The sequence below is a fragment of the Lagopus muta genome, chromosome 17, assembly GCF_023343835.1.
Source record: "Lagopus muta isolate bLagMut1 chromosome 17, bLagMut1 primary, whole genome shotgun sequence".
NCBI lineage: Eukaryota > Metazoa > Chordata > Aves > Galliformes > Phasianidae > Lagopus > Lagopus muta.
Window position 1 is genome coordinate 3,046,035 of NC_064449.1, and position 19,625 is coordinate 3,065,659.

The window sequence follows — 19,625 nt, forward strand, 5'->3', positions numbered from 1 at the left end:
AAGGGCTGCATCCTATGCCTGAACAGCATGCCCTTGTCTGGCTTGGATTATCTGCTACTTTACAGTTAATGGTTTAATAATTAGTTAATGCTTTAAGCCTTTCTCTGCCCTGGCTCACCTTTTCTTTTTTTACTTTTGTTTTTTTTATTTTTACTTCTGCTGTCATCCAACAGGTTTTGCATTTTGGTTTCCTCTCATTTACTGCTTTTGCAATAATTCCCTGCCTGTTACCTTTCCTGGTAGCTTCAGGGCACGGCCTGTTACAGCATGTGATGGATAGGGGGCCCAGTGGTCCATTGGCTGCTATAAGTTAGAATTAGGCAGGGAGTTTTTAAATCAAGTACTGAACACCATGGCGTTGAGTTCAGTTGTTAAACTCCAACATCCAACAGCACTGAAAGAGGTGATGGAAAGACCTCCCAGCTCATACTGGGAAATTATCCTTTGTTATCATATTGCAAAAGGAAATGCTGGTGTTGAACTCTTGGTTATAGAAGAATGTGAACAAAAGAATGCAACATTTCTTAAAATTTAAGTTGGTGTCTTTGGCACACATTAGAAAACAAGATTTTTTTTTGCAGGCATCATATAAGTATTGTGAAGCAGGGTGGAGAATATTTTCATATCCTTCACCAAGAGTCACTGGAGCAGAAGAAAGCATTGAAAGCAGAAAAGTCTCAGGTGACGAGATGGAGAACTGACTTCCAGCCATGCAAATATTCTTCTGAGGTAGAGATGTCAGATGAAGAAATGAACACGTAAGTTGATTCAGAGGATTTCTTGTAGTCTAAAGTCAGTGGTTTTAAAATGAGACAATCTCCATTTCTGTCACTGAGGCAGAATATTACTACTAATTACTATGAACTTGAAGAGAAAATGCTTAAAAGTCTCAGTGAGCACACGTGAACTTAACAACTGTGGACCAAAAAGTGGTTGTTGCACTGTTAAAAAAAAGGAGGAAGCTTGGAAGGTGGAAGATTAGGGTGAACTGAGGGAGGTTTAGTAGGAACTTAGAAATGATTATTTGAAGGGTAGATCTGGTGAGAGTTTGCCATGTTTTTGCTGTCCATTGTAACCACAGCACTGAGAATAATGAACTGCATGCAGAATTTGTGGTGTGGCTTGCAGAATGGATTTATTGGCTAGTTCAGCCCTATTAGCACCTCCTTCTGGTTTTCTCTCTATTTAATCATTAAATAGTCTTCCTTTTATATGCTCCCTTCTTTAACTTCCATCTTCATTCTTTCTGACAGTTCCTCTCCAATAGAAGGCAGCCACCCGAAAAAATCAGGGAAGAAGAAAAAAAAGATGACCTTACGGTCCTATGCTCCCATTTATAGCAGTGTCCTGATTCCAAGACCCTCTGAAGCACGAAGGTATATTTGAAGGCATCGTTTGCTCCCAGGTCTTGATTTAGCGTATTCTGACTTATTTGCATCAGATCTGCATACATGGTGTTTTGAGGAAAGGCTGTCAAAGTTAAATTTTGTTCTTCCTAGATTAAAAACAAACTTAATTTCGTAGATTAAAAACAATTTAAAACAAAAAAATCAGGCCTAAGAAAGAGGGAGAACACAGTGCATATACAATGCACACTATTTTGTTCTAAGTTCATTAACCTCTTGCTCACCAAAAATGTCTTTATATCTATACTTGCATGTGGATTAAGCTACAGTGCTAATCTTAGTATGGCTTGGGTTGGAAGGGACCCCAAAGATTATCAATTTCCAACCCCCCTGCCATAGGCAGGACCACCAGCCTCCAGATCTGGCATTAGACCAGGCTGCCCAGGGCTCCATCCAACCTGGTCTTGAAAACCTCCATACAGGAGCATCCACAGCTTCTCTGGGCAGCTGTTCCAGCACCTCACCACTCTATCTGTGAAGAGCTTCCCCTTGATATCCATTCCAAACTTCCCCTCCCTGAAGTTAAAGCCATCCCCCTTGTCCTATCACTATCTTCCCGAGTAAAAAGTTGATTCTCCCTAAGACAGTCTTAGTTCATAAAAATCGTGGTTTGGCATTTTGAATTCATACGCTGCCTATTCTCAATTGCAAAGTTGTAGAACCTACCATAGAATCCAAATCACGAGTTCATAAATGTTGGAATCCTCGTAGGTGTGAAAGTGCTGAGCATATCACAGTCATGTCCCCTGAGGAGCTTTGTGTTCAAAAATGTGTTTCAACATTAAAAAAACCTTGAAGGATGTGTAGAATTCACTGGGTCAATGGAAGCACTCTGGTGCAGAATTGATTTTTATCGACAGAACCTTCTTTTACTGCTAGATACATCTATTTCAGTCAACACAGTGGCAGCTTGACTACGTTTTCCTATCTGTAGCACAACACATTTGTCTCTTCTTTTTGCAGTGAATGTTTTTTCCGCCAGCTGTGTGCCATACATTGGCTTTTGGAAGCCCTGACTCTTGAATCCAGCAGTTCAATGCATTCTATATTATCCTGCTGGAATCTAACGTACGTATGCAATTCACAATAGTCTTTGGAATGAGAGTTTGGGAATCTTATGTCATTAGTTGTTTTTTTCTCTTTTTTCACTAAGTGAAGTCTTAGCAGAAAATACTGAGCTAACATAGTGAAATTGTTTTCCTTCCTTTATCCTTTTGCTAATCATTATGTGAACTAGAAACATGTAGTAATGTATGTATGCATGTTCCTGAACATTCCTTAGAGGGATATCCCCTAACTGAACAGGAATTCCAGACACATTTTAATTACAGAACAAAGCCAGCTATTAAGGGATATTTAGCTGTTGTTTTCATTCTATCAGTGATGTATGACAGTGGTAGGTACTTATAGAAGGTGCATTGCTCCTGAACTTTTATGCTGTTGGAAGTAAATGTTTAAGTTCTCAACATTTTTATCTATAAATACAACAATGTTGACTTAACATTTATTTGAATTATTCACAAACTTTGTACAGTTTATGCTCTGATTTGCAGGGCAAAGCTCTTCAGAGTTGTTCTGTTTTCTCTGTGTATTCTCAATGAAGACAAACTGTGCCTATACAGAACAAGAGTGGCATTATGTAGAATTAGCCTGGAGGAGAATCAGTCCATTGTGTATCGTGGATGGATCTTTCACCCCTTTACATATGAGGACTGACCAATAGACAGATGCTGACAGCAGGGTGTTAATGTATAAGACTCTGGAGTCATTTCCAGATATAAAAGTAATGCTGTTTCTTCTTCCTTCTACTTTCTATTGCAGTCTCCCACACCACTCCTCTTCCTCAACGTCACCTGAACTGATAAGCCAACATATACTTCATTGTGCAGTAACCATGAAAAATTATGCTTTCATTCAGATCATATAGCATCTGTGTATACAAAAAAGATGTTTAAATGTAGTGAAGAGAGCAAGCTTAGAACATTAATCTGCTTTGTAAAACTTACGGCTGATTAGATGGGGATTGAATGATAAATGAGAACCTCAGCAGTGCCCTGCTAATAGAGGTCCTCACTCAGCCAACAGGATAGAAAAACCAAACTTTTGCATGAACCTGCCATCATTCTGATCCATGACATCTTGCACAGAGAAAGTGGAGAGGATAATCTGGCTCAGTACGTCTGGTAGTTTGCAAGAATTACCGTGCTGCCTTGTGACTATGGCTCACTCATGGCCTGTACTGCTTGTATTGTCTGTCTTGTAAGCAAACATGTCATAATCAGTCACCATTTGCCCTCTTTTCATTATGATCTTAAAAGAGGTTAATAAGAAGAACTCTTGAAATAGGAAACTAATTATGTTGTTTTTACTTAGGGACCCTGGTGGCTTTAAAAAATCAGTGAAGGAAATCGAAGAGGAAAAGTTTGCAACATATATGTGGGAGCTCTTTGTTACGAACACAAAGGTATTAATTTGTTCTTTGGGAACAAATCCAATTTTTCAAGCATTTATTCTTTTTGTTGCCTCATTGAACTCTTTGATACCTCATTTTGTATTCTGGGTGTCGTGAATTGCAGATTATGCTTCTGTGTTTCTATAGAATAACAGTTTGATTCTCGGTAATAGGAAGAGCAGTAGGTGACTGCTCAGAAGATTGAAGCTGTGCCTCGGCCTTAGTGATAATACTGATGTAGGAAGGATTAAATGTTCTGCTAAAAGTTATATTAGACTCTGGTTTGCACTTGTTCCTGTTTTTCTTAAGAGTTGAGGACCCTAGGGATTTCAAATTGGCATCCTGGAGGGCTGGTAGGAAATAAGCAGCAAGCTGTGAAACTTCCCTAAGATAAAGACTGTGTCTTTATGCAGCTCTTCCTTTTGCTGTAAGCAAACAGTGAGGGCGAGCCAGAAGGTCACAGAACTAAGAGCTGTTTCTCAGTAGGTGCCTTTCTGATTTTTCCATATGGTCTTCCCATTTCTCTCAAGTCAGATCCCAAAGAGCACGAGCAGAGGAACACAAAGTGCACCTCAGCCTTGATATGTCATAAAGCTTTCACATTTTTATCTTTCCTCCTCCCTGAATTAATTTCCTCTCTATCATTTATGCTAATTATTCCTTGAACACAGCTTTTCAATTTGATATGGAACTTCTGGTGGATATACTGGGTTTCTCCAGGGGTACTTGGTTTATAATACATACTGTTCTCATTATCAAGCCTGAAGAATTCAGTTTACATTCAGTTCTATGCGCTGGACACAGGAAGCTTACTTGTAAGTCATTATATGTGAGGAGGAGACCTGAACATTTATCAAACCATTTTGACTTACTCATCCATAAACATGAAAAAGTTGCTTTATTCCCAACTCTCTCCATAGCTGCAGTGTTACTTGCTTACAAATCAGCTTAACCTGTTGTCATTAATGCTACAGCAGAGGAATATGGGAGAAAGATGCCCAAAAAAGCAGGCCCTACCCATGTAATTGCTGCCTTGGTGAAGTCAGTGAAGAAAAGTGGGTGAGGTTACAGGAAGACCAGATAAACCTACTGCTGGGATTAGTACAGAAAAAAAACGATTCTTCATTGTCAAAGATGCTACAGAAATCCAAAAGTAAATCTGCTGAAATTGGCTGCAGAAAATCCCTTTTTGTTCTCTCTTTCTTATATGTACAGAAATACATGCGGAAAGCGCGGCGCATCCCGTTCAGGAGGCAGACAAACAAGGCAGCTGCTCCAGCCAGCTCTCAGCTTAGCAGTCAGTCATCTCACGGTCAGACCCCTCTCAGCAGTGTAAATTCTCTTGTGCTTTGCTCTGAAGACGTCAACCTGAGCGGAGCTTTGGCCAGTGTTACGAGTGTGTCAATGCAAACTAAAGAACAACAATTTTCCCCCTGTAAGTTCCTTTTCTTGGCTGCCAATATCAAGTAGGCTTACTTTCAGCATCACTAAGGAGTGCTTCAAAGACACTGCTAGGTGTGCCAGTGTAAAAGCGTACATCCTCTTCAGGTGTAGGAAACTCCATACATGTCTCTCTGCCCTTACCAGTCACAAATTGGTTTAAAGATGGCATAACCCCATGTGAATATTAAGAGTTTTTAGTTATATCAGCTGTATAATCAGACTGTTGTTCACATCTGTAATATCCAATAGGAGGTAAAAGCATTCTCTGGCATAATCAACTGATGCTCTGAACATACGTCTATTTAATGGAGGGCTTTGTTATTCTGTGCTCCTCCATTAGTGGCTGCCTGCACTTGATAGACGTGACAGAACAGTTTGCAGTGCATTTCACTATATAGCGAGGCAATCTTTAGCCTTTCCCTTCTTCTACTTCAAGGCCAGAAAAGCAAATTAGTATTTATCATAGAATCATAGAATGGCCTGGGTTGAAAAGGACCACAGTGTTCATCCAGTTTCAAACTCCCTGCTATGTGCAGGGTCACCAACCAGCAGACCAGGCTGCCCAGAGCCACATCCAGCCTGGCCTTGAATGCCTCCAGGGATCAGATTTGAAAATAATCCTGAGAGCTGTAACACCTGAGAGCTTGATTTGGCCATGAGATGAAGAAACATCCCATAGAGACAGGCAAGCAGAAACTGGGAGACCATTGGCCAGAGTTAACATGTTTTTACAGATTGTTTTTCATCAGCCCCACAGAAGCAGATCCAGAGAACACACATGAAGGCATCAAAAAGTGTCCATGAACAAGCAGACACCCTTAAGAAGACTGGACTTCAGAGGTGTGTGATCCAATGGCTTTCTGAAAGACCAGGAGAAGGAGCTCACCAGGACAGAGCTGAGGGGTGTTGGGGTTTTGTTGTTGTGTTGCTGGTGTTGTTTCAGAGCAGCTGAATTTGGTGTTCAATGAATTCAAATGGTACCGATATCTCTCAGCCCAGGTGGCAGAATAGAATCCATTAGGTGTGCTCCCTCATTATTCCGTTTTGTGATGCTTTCTGCAGCTCTAAGACTGACACAACTGATCATTCGTATAATTGGGCTTTGCTGAAGCGTTTTTTTTTCCTTGGAGTTGAGGTCAAGAGGAATATGATGAAAATACGAATATAAAAATATGAATAATATGAAAAAAAATGATAAACTTTGTTCCTGGATAACTCCAGCAAGTCTGCCACACTAGGAGTGTTTTTGCAGTTTTCATAGGGTGTCTCACAGACTGGAAAAGGCACACTGTACTCAATTTTAAACCTCGTCTTGTCTTACAATTTACTGTCAGTGAAGGACTACAGAGTAAGCATGATATTCATTAAGGAACAAAAAAAAAAATAACATTCACAGAATCATAGAATGGCTTGGGTTGGATGGGACCTCAAGGATCACCAAGCTCCAACCCCCTGCCGCAGGCAGGGCCACCAACCTCCATATTTAATACCAGCCCAGGCTGCCCAGGGCCCCATCCAACCTGGCCTTGAACACCTCCAGGGATGGATGGAGCATCCACAGCCTCTCTGGGCAGCTGTTCCAGTACCTCACTGTTCTCTTGGTAAAGAAATTCCCCCTGACACCCAAGCTAAATCTTCTCTCCTTCAACTTAAAACCATTTCCTTTGTCCTGCCATTATCTACCTTGTAAAGAGTTGACTCCCCTCCTGTTTGTAGGCTCCCTTTAGGTGCTGGAAGGCTGCACTGCAGGTCACCCCATAGCCTTCTCTTCTCCAGGCTAAAGAAGCCTGGATTGGATTTTAATGTGAATAAAAGATCTCTGACTTCAGGTGCGTTCACACTGGTGTGAGGTGGTTACCACAAGATGCTAATTCTACTTCTCTTGTTTTATTTCCAGCTGCCATATCAGCCACTTCATTAAAAGCAAATCTAACCTGTGTGCTGATGCAAGGCACCAGTTCATGGCAATACGTGAAGAAGCAGCTCATTGTTTGCATGATGCTCTGGAGAGCCTTGAGAGGTAAGAAGAGACTGTTTGCTGTGTACTTCTAAAATATGCCCTCCTTGCTCTTGACCTTTTATCTTCAGACGTTTTAAAGATGCATCTCCTGATTTATATAGGGCAACAATAAAATAAGGGGTAGGGAATGGTCTGGAAAAGTTTGACTGTTCAGGTATGAAAATATACTCCAGTGTTTGGGGATGGTTCTGAGCGACTTTTGTGGGACACAGCTGTGATAAATACGTGGGATGTATTTGCTTTGATCATAGTCCTTTTCACTCAAAGAGAGAGTAATAAATTCAGTTCACACACGGTCTGCATGGCTGTCTTCTCATTTCATGTCAGAGATGTCCCTGTTGTTCTTCAACGTTACATGGACTGTTTTCACAGTGTAACACTTGCAGTGTCCTCTCTCAAGGCCCCTTCCCTGAGCAGCAGCATTACTACTTTGTTAACCAGCCAAAATCTGCCACCCTTTCCTTTCACTGATGATTGTTTCCGGGTAACATTCATGCAAATTCTTTTCTTCTCAGTAAACATCACCTGAAATCCTTCCCTACACAGCTGTTTTCTTTCTTCCTTTCTCTCCCTCCTTATTTCCATTCTTTCATTCCATTCTGTAGTTAGATTTTGTCTCTTTTTTTGCTGCAGTGCTTTCCTTATTTTTAGAAGAAATATGGGTACATTCAGAATGCTGCACAAGCAAACACTGTTATGAGCATCCACAGACTGAACGTGCAATGTGTTCTTCTGATGTGTTGTTTTCTGCCTTCCTTGATATCTTCCCACTTACCTATGAAGAAGAATGGTAATGTTTAAAGTACAGATTCATTTTTAAGGGTTTTTTTGTTGTTGTTGTTAGGAGCCAGGAAGAGCGATGCTGCAAAAAATACCTGGCTTTGAAACGACTGAAGTACTTTAAAAAGGACATGGAAAGAATAAGACAGCTGGACGTGAGAGCTGAAAGGGAACGTGATGAAAATGGGCTTAAATGGTAAGGAGCCATTGAGATCCTCATTTCAGATGAGGCTGTCATGGTTTTAGAGTTGTCTTTTGTACAAAAAGCTGTAATTCTATTCCTTTTCTACTCAAAGTATCACTAAAAAGCGTTGAAATTGGTTGCTGAAAATGCAGCCTTCACAAACTGGTGGCAAAAAATAACCCAGATATTCCTAGGAGCAGCCTGCTCAGGAGACAAGATAATTGGGTATGGTAAGAAAAGGGCTGGGAAGATTTCCTTCTGGAGATACTGGGGACAACAAGTGCTCTGTCTGTGCATTCATAGATGCTCTCCAGCATGGAGCTCTCTAAGAAACTTCGTCCTTCAGGGAGTATGTAAAATACACTGTACCCTGAAGAGGAGAGATGCTTTATCAATGTACGTGGGTTAAAGTCACAGCAACCTCTGGATGAACTGGGAATTCACAGTGCTAAAACTGATGGTGAAGAAACTCTGATTCTAGCTGTCCATCCATGTAAAAAAAAAAATATATTTCCCTGCCAGTGTGGATATTGACTGTGTCCAGTGATCAGCTTCCAGATCCACACTATAAACAGCCTACAGCAATACCTCAGAAAATCTCAGCATGTTCCCTGCCATGAGAACCCCTCAGCCATGGAAATACAGGGGAAAAAAAGCTGTGTGGAACATTTATTTCAGCCTGCCCTCTTTGGTCTCCTTGCTAGTAAGCCTTCTGTCCCTCATACACTGAAGTCAGTTTCTTATCTTAGGTCCAACTTGCAGGTGGCCCAGGAACCCATCAGTCATGAGTTAATTAATAAACTTAGCCTTGGCCTATATAGCAAAACTAATTTTAGTTGCCTAGCGTATGCTCCAGCTGTTGCCCACATTGAAGTTCTGCCATGTAAATAAGCCCCAGAGCTGAAGTGGATGAGTTTTTACTGTTATACACTCACACTCAACATCTCCATAGGGACGCAAAGAATGAAGTCTCTGAGATGTTTGGTCCAGCCCCAGGGGGGCACAAAGTCACGACAGAGCAATTGCCTTCACTGTGGCACTTACTCCATTTACAACAGGGCTGTTTTGTTTCCATGCTCTTGCAAACACTGCCTTGCCAGGAAAGCTGAATTGCAGTGGGAACACTTTAATGGTATCTGCTGTCAATCTAGCTGCTTTTTTCTCTCTCAAAAGTGAAATAAAAGCCAACCAAAAACTGAGATAATATAAAATATGAACAGTGGGATGTGAATGTGCTGACCTTCCTCAAAGAATATCTTGATGTATGCATGGGTTATGCAAAACCTGTTTGTGAGACAGTGATGGGAACTGGGCTAACCTAGCCAGGGAGAGTAATGAGTTGCTTCAACAGCCATACCAGTAGTATGCAACCAAGCATAGAAGTGTCTCTACTGAAGAGGAGAACCTGTGTGCTTCCCTTTTCACTGGTTTAAGGAAGAAATTCCTCACCCATCTCCTGCTGTTCCAGTAAAACATATCCTAAACTATGGGAAGGCAGAACTCCCTGCTGCCAAGCTGATATGCCTCAGCCATGCATGGTCTTGATAGGCTTGGAGCATCAATCTCTAGCACTGTCAAGGCAGCACTGTAGAATTTATACAGAACATTAGGGGAAAAAAAGTCAGACTTTTCACAAGGGTTTTCTTTTTATTGTAATGTGTAATTCTCCTTCTGAGTCTCTATATTCAGAATTAAATGATAAAGGCTGTGTGTTACAGCACTGTCACGTTGCTGAGATTTATGCCAGCGCATAGAGGAGAATGGTGTTAACAGAGAGAAAAGGGATAGGAAGGAGCATCAGGAAGTGTGTCAAATCAGACACTTGATTGCACTGGAAAATCCACAGAGGCTAAAGATTAAGAGGACATTTCTTGTAAAATGAAAACTTTGTTAGCTTTTTGTTATTTGCTTTCATAACCACGTTTGTCATTCAGAATTTAAACGAACAGCAAAGCATCTTTTTTAGTCTCTGTAAAGGCAGCCGATGCACAACTCCTGTAAAATAAAGCTCCTTTGCATTACTCACTGGGTATTACACTGAGCATTACATTCTCCAAAGAACCTTTCTTTTTTTCCCCCCTGTGGAAGCCACAGAAGTTGTGAGGTGGCAGAAATTCCACCCAGACCTAGAGTTGCCCATCAGATTTTTCCATTAGCTCCTAGAGATTCCCTTTCATTGCTGTTCCTCTTTCTGCTAAAGGTTTCCTGCATTGCTGGCCAGGCTGCCGGAGCCTGTGAAGAATGACCATTATGTCAAGAAAATCTTAAGGAAACTGGAAAAATTCGGCCTGGCTCCTGATTTACACATTGATCAGGACACCTTCCTGAAGGCTGTGGCTGATCTCCAGCTGTGGGAGCTGTGCTCTCCTGACGTCGCTGCTGCTGTGGAGGTGAGATGGGTCCAGCTCTGGATTCTCTGTGTGATAAGGGTGGGGAAAGTGGACACCCATAGGTGAAGTGCAGTGGAGAGGTACCAGATGAAATCATTTAGGATGTCATGAAGTGAAGATGGTGCTACTCACCTTCTACAAGACACACTGAACCCATCAGAGGAAAGCTGTTATGACAAGGGCTGGATTATTAATCAGTATCATTTGATTATTATGTCATTGTTGATTTATTTACTGCCACAGTGGAAGCGATGTCTGCCATAAATTGTTAGGATTCTCGAGGGGAAACATTCCCTTTCTGTGCCCTGAGGAAGCCTGTCATTCCCAGGCCTTACAGCTAGGAGCTATTCGTGTTAATTTGTGCCACCAACCCAGGAATCCTGCAGATGCCTTTGTTTTGCTTCAGCAACACGTAAAAAACAATATGCTTCTCAAGGTTGTGAGCTGTGCCCCATTCATGTTGTTCTAGTATCAATTTACAGAAGAGTAAAGATAGAAGGAAGAAACCCGAATACTTTATAATGTGTGCTGCTGTGTAGTCTAACCAAGATAAAAAGGGCAATGATGCCACCTTCTGTTCTTTGTTCTCATCACCATTCTTCCTCCTAATCTGCGAGACAGCAGCAATCCCATCGAGGCAGCATGTTACAGCGCCTGTGCATCTTTCATATGTTGAGTTTATGACACGTTATGGGGGCAAGGCATCCGGTGTGCCCCAATCCAGACCACTTGCATTTTCTACTACACAAATTGCTCTAATTTGTGTAGTCACTAACTAGAGAGGCAGCCTTGCCTCAATATTTGTTTCTGTTGCTTGCTGGTGCAGTAGTAATACAGAAAAAAAAGATGTGAGCATTGCAGAATCTTCTATTTACACATCTTTTAAAGATACCCAGAGAGGAAAGAAGACTTTGGGCTTTGACTTCCTTGGGCTGGAACAGATGAACAGAACTATAATGTCTTAGTGGCAAGGAGAGTGTCACTGAATGTAAACACATAAACTGGTGGATACCTGCATGGATTCAAGGTGAAGTTATTGAACTTCAAGTTGCTTTAATGTATGTGGTGCAGTCGTAGGTAGAAGACAGCTGTATGTCTGTAAACTCAAAGACCTGACTTTGAAGGACTGAGAATATAAATTGCAAGGAAGATCATGGAGTTTTGCTTTTAATTCATTTTAAAGCAAATCCAGCAGTTCTGAAAACTGCATTAAAACGTTTTGGTGATATGAAGCACTGTATTGATTTTATGCAGAAGTCAATACGTTTGTTCAAATTGATGAAATTGAGAGGCATATTATGTCTCTCTCTTACACATAGAATTAAATGCTCAGGAAATGACCTTTTTCTCTTTCAGTTTGTACGTGAAAGTATTGTACAGATGCCCGAAGAGGATTTCATTGAGTGGTTCCAGGCAAGAGTAGACCCTCTCCATGCACAATCCTCTGCCTTTTAATCAGGTGGACAGCCGAGATGGTTTTCCATCCAGTTACAGTTGTCATGCTTCAAGCAGAAAACTCCCTCCCATTGAGATTTGCATCATGGAAGACTGGGGAAGGAGAATAACCTTCAGGAAGTCCCATTGACCACCCTTGCACGTCTGAAATTTGCCCCTGCACAGTGCTCTGCTGGCTGTGGTCAGCCACAGAGAATAAAAGCTAAATGACTTCTTCCTGTGTGATGTCTTAGACTAGCCATCAAACTTCAGTCTCTCCTAACCATTTAGAATCATGGAATCATCAAGGTTGGAAAAGATCTCCAAGATCATCCAGTCCAACCGTCCCCCACCTCCCTGGGCAGCCCATTCCAGCACCTGACCACTCTTCTGGAGAAGAAGTATTTCCTAACGTCCAACCTAAACCTCCCTTGATGCAACTTAAGGCCATTCCCTTTAGTTATATGGGAGTTACATTTAGGATGAAGGCTTGGTTCCTACTCACAAGGCAGGTGACTTCTTCAAACATTTCTCCAGCAGTGCCTACATTACAGCAAGCATCTTCTCAATGCAGTACACGTATCACCATATCTAAATATTATTGACTCTGCTCTTCACTTTACCTCCCATTTACAAAATAAAATAAATAACCCAAATGCAGGTTTGAGTTTTAAGTTTTAATACAGTTCTTTTTTGCTCTAATTCTTTTCAGTAGTTTGGATGTTTTGTTTTCAGTTAACTTTGTAGTTATTCTGTGATTATGGCTTAACTTCTTGCCTTATTAATATCAATATTGAAAAGCCAAGAATCCTTAGACACATTTGAGGTTTTCACTTGAAGATACACTTTCCACTAATTACTTTTGCATATATTCTCCATTACTCTCCTGGGTGAGACATTAGAATGACAGCCCTGAAGTCAGGGATGGTTGTATTCCATGAGCTTTGTGAATCTGTTCGATGGTCTCTTTGATGGTGGGTCACAATTGCTAGATGATGGGATCAGTGATCCAGTGACCTTCTAAGCATCTTAACAAGCTGCTTACCTGCCTGTCAGAGCTTCCAGAGAACCCACTGGGCAGAAAGGCAGCTCCTTCTGCCACAATAAGAGAAAACAACACCAGTTAAGGATGCAGGTGAGTAGTTTGGCCATTGATGTGTAATATCTTACCGATTAATGACCTTCTTTTGCTCCCTCCCTCATTCTCCTAACAGAAGATAAATGTGTTTGTTTGTTTTCTTTCAAGGAAAAGAGTGAAATCCACAAATTGCTTTGGCTTACAGCTACTGGGAAAAAAAAAAAAAAGAGAGAGACCTAAATTATGTTTTTTGTGCTCCCACTATTCTCATTCTATATGCAGTGGTGGTAACATAGGATTTTTACATCTAATGAAGACACGTTCTTCCACGTCCATGTTTTTCTTTCCCTCCATTTAAGAATCCAATGCCAAACCTATCTCCAGACTCTGTTGGAGCTGATCCAGTGCCCAGTGAAATGAATGGCCGTGCTTCTATCAGATGATAACAAGGGTCAGACATAAATTCCAAATGCTTGCTCTAAGAAGCTTCATTGCAACCCTCCTTGCACTTCAAGAATCTCTGTTCTCTTACCTCTACAGTCTATTTTGGACTTTTTCATCATACCTGAGCCAAGTTTCATTGTCTGTACTGCTGTGTCACCCTGTGGTGGCAGCTGATATTACAAGCAAACAGAAAGAAACCTTCATTTAACAGTTGGGTTCTCCTGGTTGAGCTGCGGGTGCACAAAGTGAAACCTTCTCCTTGGCCCTTCCTCACCAAAGGGAAGATGCAGACAAGAAAGTTTTCTTCACATATAAGAAACAGTAATGCTTCAGCTGGAGTACATCAGTAATGCTGCTGGAAACAGGTAATGATGGGGACTGCTTCTTTAGAAAGAAATTAGATCATCTGTTCTTCTTCTCTGCTATGAGCTTGGGTGGTGGTGGGCTTGCAGATCTTAGAGGTTTTTTCCAACCTTAATGATTCCATAAAATCCCTACACAAGCTGTAGCCTTGCTGTAGCTCACACAAGGGATGATTTGGAGTTATGGCATGTCCTTTTTTGGATGTCATCCGCTTGCTTTCCCCGTGGAAGGACTAGGTAGCCTTTAAGGGTCCCTTCCAACTGAAACAATTCTGTGATATGCAGGAAAGAAGATTTGGGCTTTTTTAACTTTTTGATGTTTTTTTTTTCCCCACAGTTATCTTGGATTCCCCCCAGATACTTTGGTGAATGTCTCACAATCTTCAACTTAATCTTTCGGCACAGCTTTTCCAGGTAGGTTCGAAGTGACCCATTTAATGCACTGGTGGTGGACACACCAGGAGTCCAAGCAATCTGACAAAGGGCCAAGTGTGTGTGGTAGAGCTGCTGGATCAGTTCTGTCTGCTCACCATTACAGAATCACAGAATCACAGAATGGCCACGGTTGGAAGGGACCTCAAGGATCATGAATCTCCAACCCCCTGCCACATGCAGGGCCACCAACCTCCACGTTTAATGCTAAACCAGGCTGCCCAGGGTCCCATCCAACCTGGCCTTGAACACCTCCAAGGACGGGGCATCCACAGCCTCTCTGGGCAGCCTGTTAACTCCCCATTCTGCTCTGGTCCTTTACAGTTTCAGCTAATAGGCTGGTCATCCACAAACTCCATTAGCCCAGATGAACCATCCAAGCTTAGGTTGGTCACCTCATGCTCCAGAGATGCACTTTGCAGGGACAGAATTAGAGTTTGAAGTAGGGAAAGGATGAGAAAGAAAGCCTTTCTTCTTTGTTGGCATTTCTTTCCTTTTTTTATTTTTCCTGGCCAAGGGTGTTGTTTGTTCTCTGTATTCTTTATATCACTTTTTATTAAGTTGGCTATGCTTTAGTACATGTTATTGTAGATTACACCTGACTATATATGATGGATGTAGGCATTGTAATATAAATTGTAGTGGATTTTTAAAAGAACCCATCACAGCTGACAAATGCAACATTCAGTTCATTTCCAGTCCTAGATTACTGTAACAGTCATCAAAATATTCTCTTGCATAGATAATTTATTTGAATGTTTTTGCAGGGTATCCTAACAAAGGCTTGCCTTTAAGAGGCTGTTTCCTGCCTATGGCTCTCCAAACTGTCTTTATAAAGTAGGGCAGGTTGCAGCAAATTATGTGTGATCTATATGAAAACTGCACACAAGAAGTGTGGAGGGAAGATTGCAACACCCAACCGTTCCCATTTGTTGTAGGAAAAGAGAAAAGAACAACAGTGACCCATATAATCCAAGTGGGTGAAAAAGCAACCTTTTGCTTTTGGGAAAGGGAAGAGGAGAGGAGAGGAGAGGAGAGGAGAGGAGAGGAGAGGAGAGGAGAGGAGAGGAGAGGAGAAGGAATTAATTACAGTATTTGGGAATCTTTAATGAAAGGAGAGAATGTGTGTATGTGTGTGTGGAGAGATGGTCCTATGGGGATGCTACACAATGGAAAAGCACTAAGCATATTAATAATTTATAATACAATTAGTATGCAGCTTATCCCACAAATTCATATCTGAATCCAGATCCAAACTGTCCCTAATGGGTGCATTTAGCCTTTTTGTTCAAACCCTGCTCTATTTGTCAATGATGCTACTGGCCTCAGAACAACTCTTCCAGCTCTAGTTTGTTCCTGTGTGAAGCCAGAGCTGATTCACAGAAGTCTGTGAAGGAGTCCCAGATTCACTCTGTGGTGAATGAGAACTGATTAAATTCATTGCAAAATGCCTTATTTAGCAGGTTGAGATGAAGCAGCATTAAATAATGCTACAACGCTTTCATAAACATCAGAACGTATGAAAATTATTCAAAACATCATTTTCCTCTTATTTGCTAGTAAGAATTAGACAGCAAATCACCACTGCAATTTCTTTGGTAATACAAATACCAGAGTTGGAGCTTTGCTCGAGTTCTGCTAAGAACACTTATGAGTTTAGTGATGGATTCAAAACGTGCTTTACAGGTGACCTATAAAATTCCTGTCTGTGGTTCATCTCCCCTGTATTTAATCCTAAAACATACAAACTCTTTGTTGGGCTGTTAGATTGGTGGATTCCAAAAGAGGTCAAATGTAGGTGAGCTTTGCTGCTCTGCTTCGGGATGTTGAAGGTGATGTAAGAGAGATCCTGCTAATTCCGTGCCTCGAGGGCGCTGCTCCAACAGATTGCCTTGCCAATCACAAGCAGAAAAACTTCCAACAACACGAACTGTTTCTAGGAAAATGGGACCATGGGATAAAATAAGGGCTCCTCGCAGCACAAAGCAGGTCAGCCACAGCACTGAGCAGACGCCCATCGCTGTCTGAGCTGTGGGAACAGATCCTTTGATGCTAATGTGTGACTAAATGAGGCAGGTCAGAAGCCAGGAGATGGGGTGGAAAGAAATAGGTTGTGACAGATACACAGAGACGTCTTCACGTGTGTTTAAGCACGAGTGGGTTTGATCACTCAATTGTTGGCTTCAAATGATGATAGTACTTCAGAAATGTAACAGTGAATGGAAAAAGTCTCTGATTTTTTAATCTGGACGTTTCCCTGATCACACATTAATTTACTGTTAATAATTTACCAAAGCAACAGCTCATCAGGGACTTTTGATGTTTGCAAAGCCACAGTCCAGAGTGAAAAAATAAGAGCTGCAAGGATGAAATAGGAAAGTTACGTTTAAGAAGAGCATTTCTCTCCTGACACCTCTTAGAATATGGGCACAAACCAGTCCCAGGGGTGGAGTAATGCATCAGCCCCACGGGCACTGCTGACTCAGTTGTACCCACAAAAATACAACAGCAGAAGGAATTCTCATCACTGTAATGACAGCGATGTGAACAGTCTGAGGGACAGGTCTGAATTAATTTTGAAGTGCAGAGTAATGTCTATATATGTGCAAGCTGGCCAAAAGGGAAGCCAATGGGATTCTGGTCTTTGATTCCTGAATGATCTCATTTACTTATGGCAAAAGCTAGATCCAACACCTTGTGCCATGTACAGGTATTGACACTCTCTCATGGAAAAGAGGTCATTTTCAATTGAGTCTTCTTTGTAAGCTCACCCACTACTGTGGTGATGAGAAATCGCCACCAAAATTATTCTTGTAGCATTTGGCTACAGGATTCAGTTAAATAACATAGCAGCTCCCTGTCTGAAGAAAAGTATAACTGTTTGAATATTTAATATGCATGAAAACCAATTAACTGTGCCTATCTGATTCAACCTCATAAATTAATAACACCCTTGCTAGACTCCCAGCAAATCAATTGGAATTCAAGGGCCTTTTAAAGGTTAGTTTCAGATTCCGAGGTAAAGGAATATTAGTTTGTCATTAACTCACTCTGCCTGCCTGAATGGTTTGAGCATTCTGTGATTTGTCCATAGAGAAACTTATTTCAGAGCCAGGAATGTCTTTGTGGCTTATTGCAACAATTTCCTTTGCGTAAGGTCAGCAGAGAGTTTGATCCCAGTGTTTATTTTGAATGGAACCACAGGTACCAGTAAAGGGCATGAAGCAGCCTCCCAAATCTCTCCCTCCTTGTTTCTATTCATGTTTTAGTCAGTTTTGTGCATTCAGCATGTCTGTGCAAACCATTCTGTCTGCAAGCTCTGCTACACAAACATTACCTGAGATGTTCCCATGAGGATATTGGGGTGCTTGGCCATTAAGTCCCAAGGCCAATAGTCAAAACCCAGCCAGCCAGCTGCCCCAGACCCGCTCCCCACTGAGCTCCTTGACTCATCCTTCCTCCCTCTCCCTTCCTCCCCTCCCATCTCTCCCAGTTTCCCAAATCCCGTTGCTTTTCTTTCCCATCTCCCACACTGTGCTCGCCCTTGGGACATGAGTGACGTGGTTTAGTGGCATGCTGGTGATGAGCTGATGGTTGGGCTGGATGGTCTTAGTGGTATTTCCCAACCTTTATGAGTGTATGATCCTACGATTACCACTGGAGAAGCACCTGGATGATACCAAAACAACTAAAAACCAAAAGCTTAATGGCCACCTCTGGGGCCTGCTATTAACCTTCATGGCACAGCTGTGTTGGGGTCAACGCAGTGCATTACAAAACTTCATTTCTTTTTGAGACCATAATCATCCTGTACTCCTCAGTACTGCTTGGTCTATGAGTTTGTGAAGTCCTATGTGGTCCAACAGTCATGAGAATGAACAGCAAGTGAGAAGGGATGTTCCCACCTACCTGTCAGGGGCACAGTCATTATGCACAGCATTTTACAAATGAAAGCTAGAGTGACCAGATACAAAACTCGTATTTCTCAAAAAGATAAGAAAAAAAATAACAAGCAAGAGAAGGGAGAAGGGGGATTGGTTTTCCCTGTAGAAGGTTACTACTGCATGTGTTGTTATTAAAAGGAGCTTTTTGGGCTATGGGAGTCTTCAGTCCACTTCTATGTGCCCCATCTCTGCCTGTTGAAAGAAGGGGAAGCATTCGTCTACGTGACAAAAGTACCAACCCTGCTGTGTATGAGAAGCTTCAATCCCTGCAGGTTTGCTTGTTCCTCTTGTAAAGCAAGGATGTTTTTCATTATCATGAAATCAGATGAAGAATTTTAAACTGCTGAGTCCTGGATAAAGCGTGAGAATTTTAGACGTTGAAAATGAGCTACATAGTTTCCAGTCTCCTGGGTTTATAGTTTTATTCTACCCTTGGGAAGAATAACATGGCTAAACATTGGAAGATGCTTAGAACTTTTTCTTCAGAGAAGCAGAACTCAGCATGGAGCCCTGTGTGGCCATTGACTCTTGCTGTGACCTCCTATCCCCAAACCATCTTTTGAGTGCAGAAAAGTGGAGGAAGGCTTCTGGGAACATCTTGTCTGCTCTTCTCAGAATGGCTTGAGCCCACAGTCTCGCCAGAGAATACTTTCTTAGGGAAAAAATAGGAAGTGTTGTTCACAGCATTCCTTTGTTCATTCTTACGGTCTTTCTTCTGCCTGGCTGTCCAGAAAAGTTAAAAAGAGAGGCAATGATGGGCAGCCATGTGATCATATTGAGAAACATCAAACTGTTGAAGGCAAGGTTGGATGGGGGCCCTGGGCAAACTGGTCCAGTGCCACATCTGGAGGTTGGTGGCCCTGCCTGTGGCAGGGGCTTGGAGCTTGATGATCCTTGAGGTCCCTTCCAACTCAAGCCATTCTACGATTCTGTGTTTGCTTAGAAGGACACTACTTGCAGTACTGTTGGGTTACTGTTTCTCAGCTCCCCCTTCAGTCTCTTTTTGTTCAGAGCAGTCAGAAAAGAGCAATGTACTCATCTTTGCCGTAGTGAGCACAGAAGCCATGACCTGAAGTGAGGCTGTTGGACCTCACCAGCTCTGCTGCCATAAGGATTGACTGTGCTCATCTTCCCTTTGAGGTAAGAATCTTCCCCAGGTTCTTGGAGATTAACCATCATCTCACTGCAGTACATGAAGCCATACTATTGTCTGACCATCCTTTTTTTTTCCCTTACCCACAAGTCAGTGCCATTTA

At 41.9% G+C, this 19,625-nt stretch overlaps 1 protein-coding gene across 1 annotated transcript in view; it reads left to right on the top strand.

The window, feature by feature from the left end:
* The window catches only part of CCDC60 (coiled-coil domain containing 60), a 45,112-nt gene extending 30,353 nt beyond the window's left edge, over positions 1-14,759 (top strand). The window contains exons 4-14 of the mRNA XM_048964442.1: positions 582-758; positions 1,254-1,376; positions 2,370-2,474; positions 3,780-3,870; positions 5,074-5,293; positions 6,051-6,141; positions 7,199-7,321; positions 8,166-8,297; positions 10,486-10,675; positions 14,331-14,407; positions 14,750-14,759. Of these exons, the coding sequence (XP_048820399.1) occupies positions 582-758; positions 1,254-1,376; positions 2,370-2,474; positions 3,780-3,870; positions 5,074-5,293; positions 6,051-6,141; positions 7,199-7,321; positions 8,166-8,297; positions 10,486-10,675; positions 14,331-14,407; positions 14,750-14,759 (1,339 nt within the window). The remainder of the gene's footprint in view (positions 1-581; positions 759-1,253; positions 1,377-2,369; positions 2,475-3,779; positions 3,871-5,073; positions 5,294-6,050; positions 6,142-7,198; positions 7,322-8,165; positions 8,298-10,485; positions 10,676-14,330; positions 14,408-14,749) is intronic.
* The last annotated feature ends 4,866 nt before the right edge of the window (positions 14,760-19,625 follow it).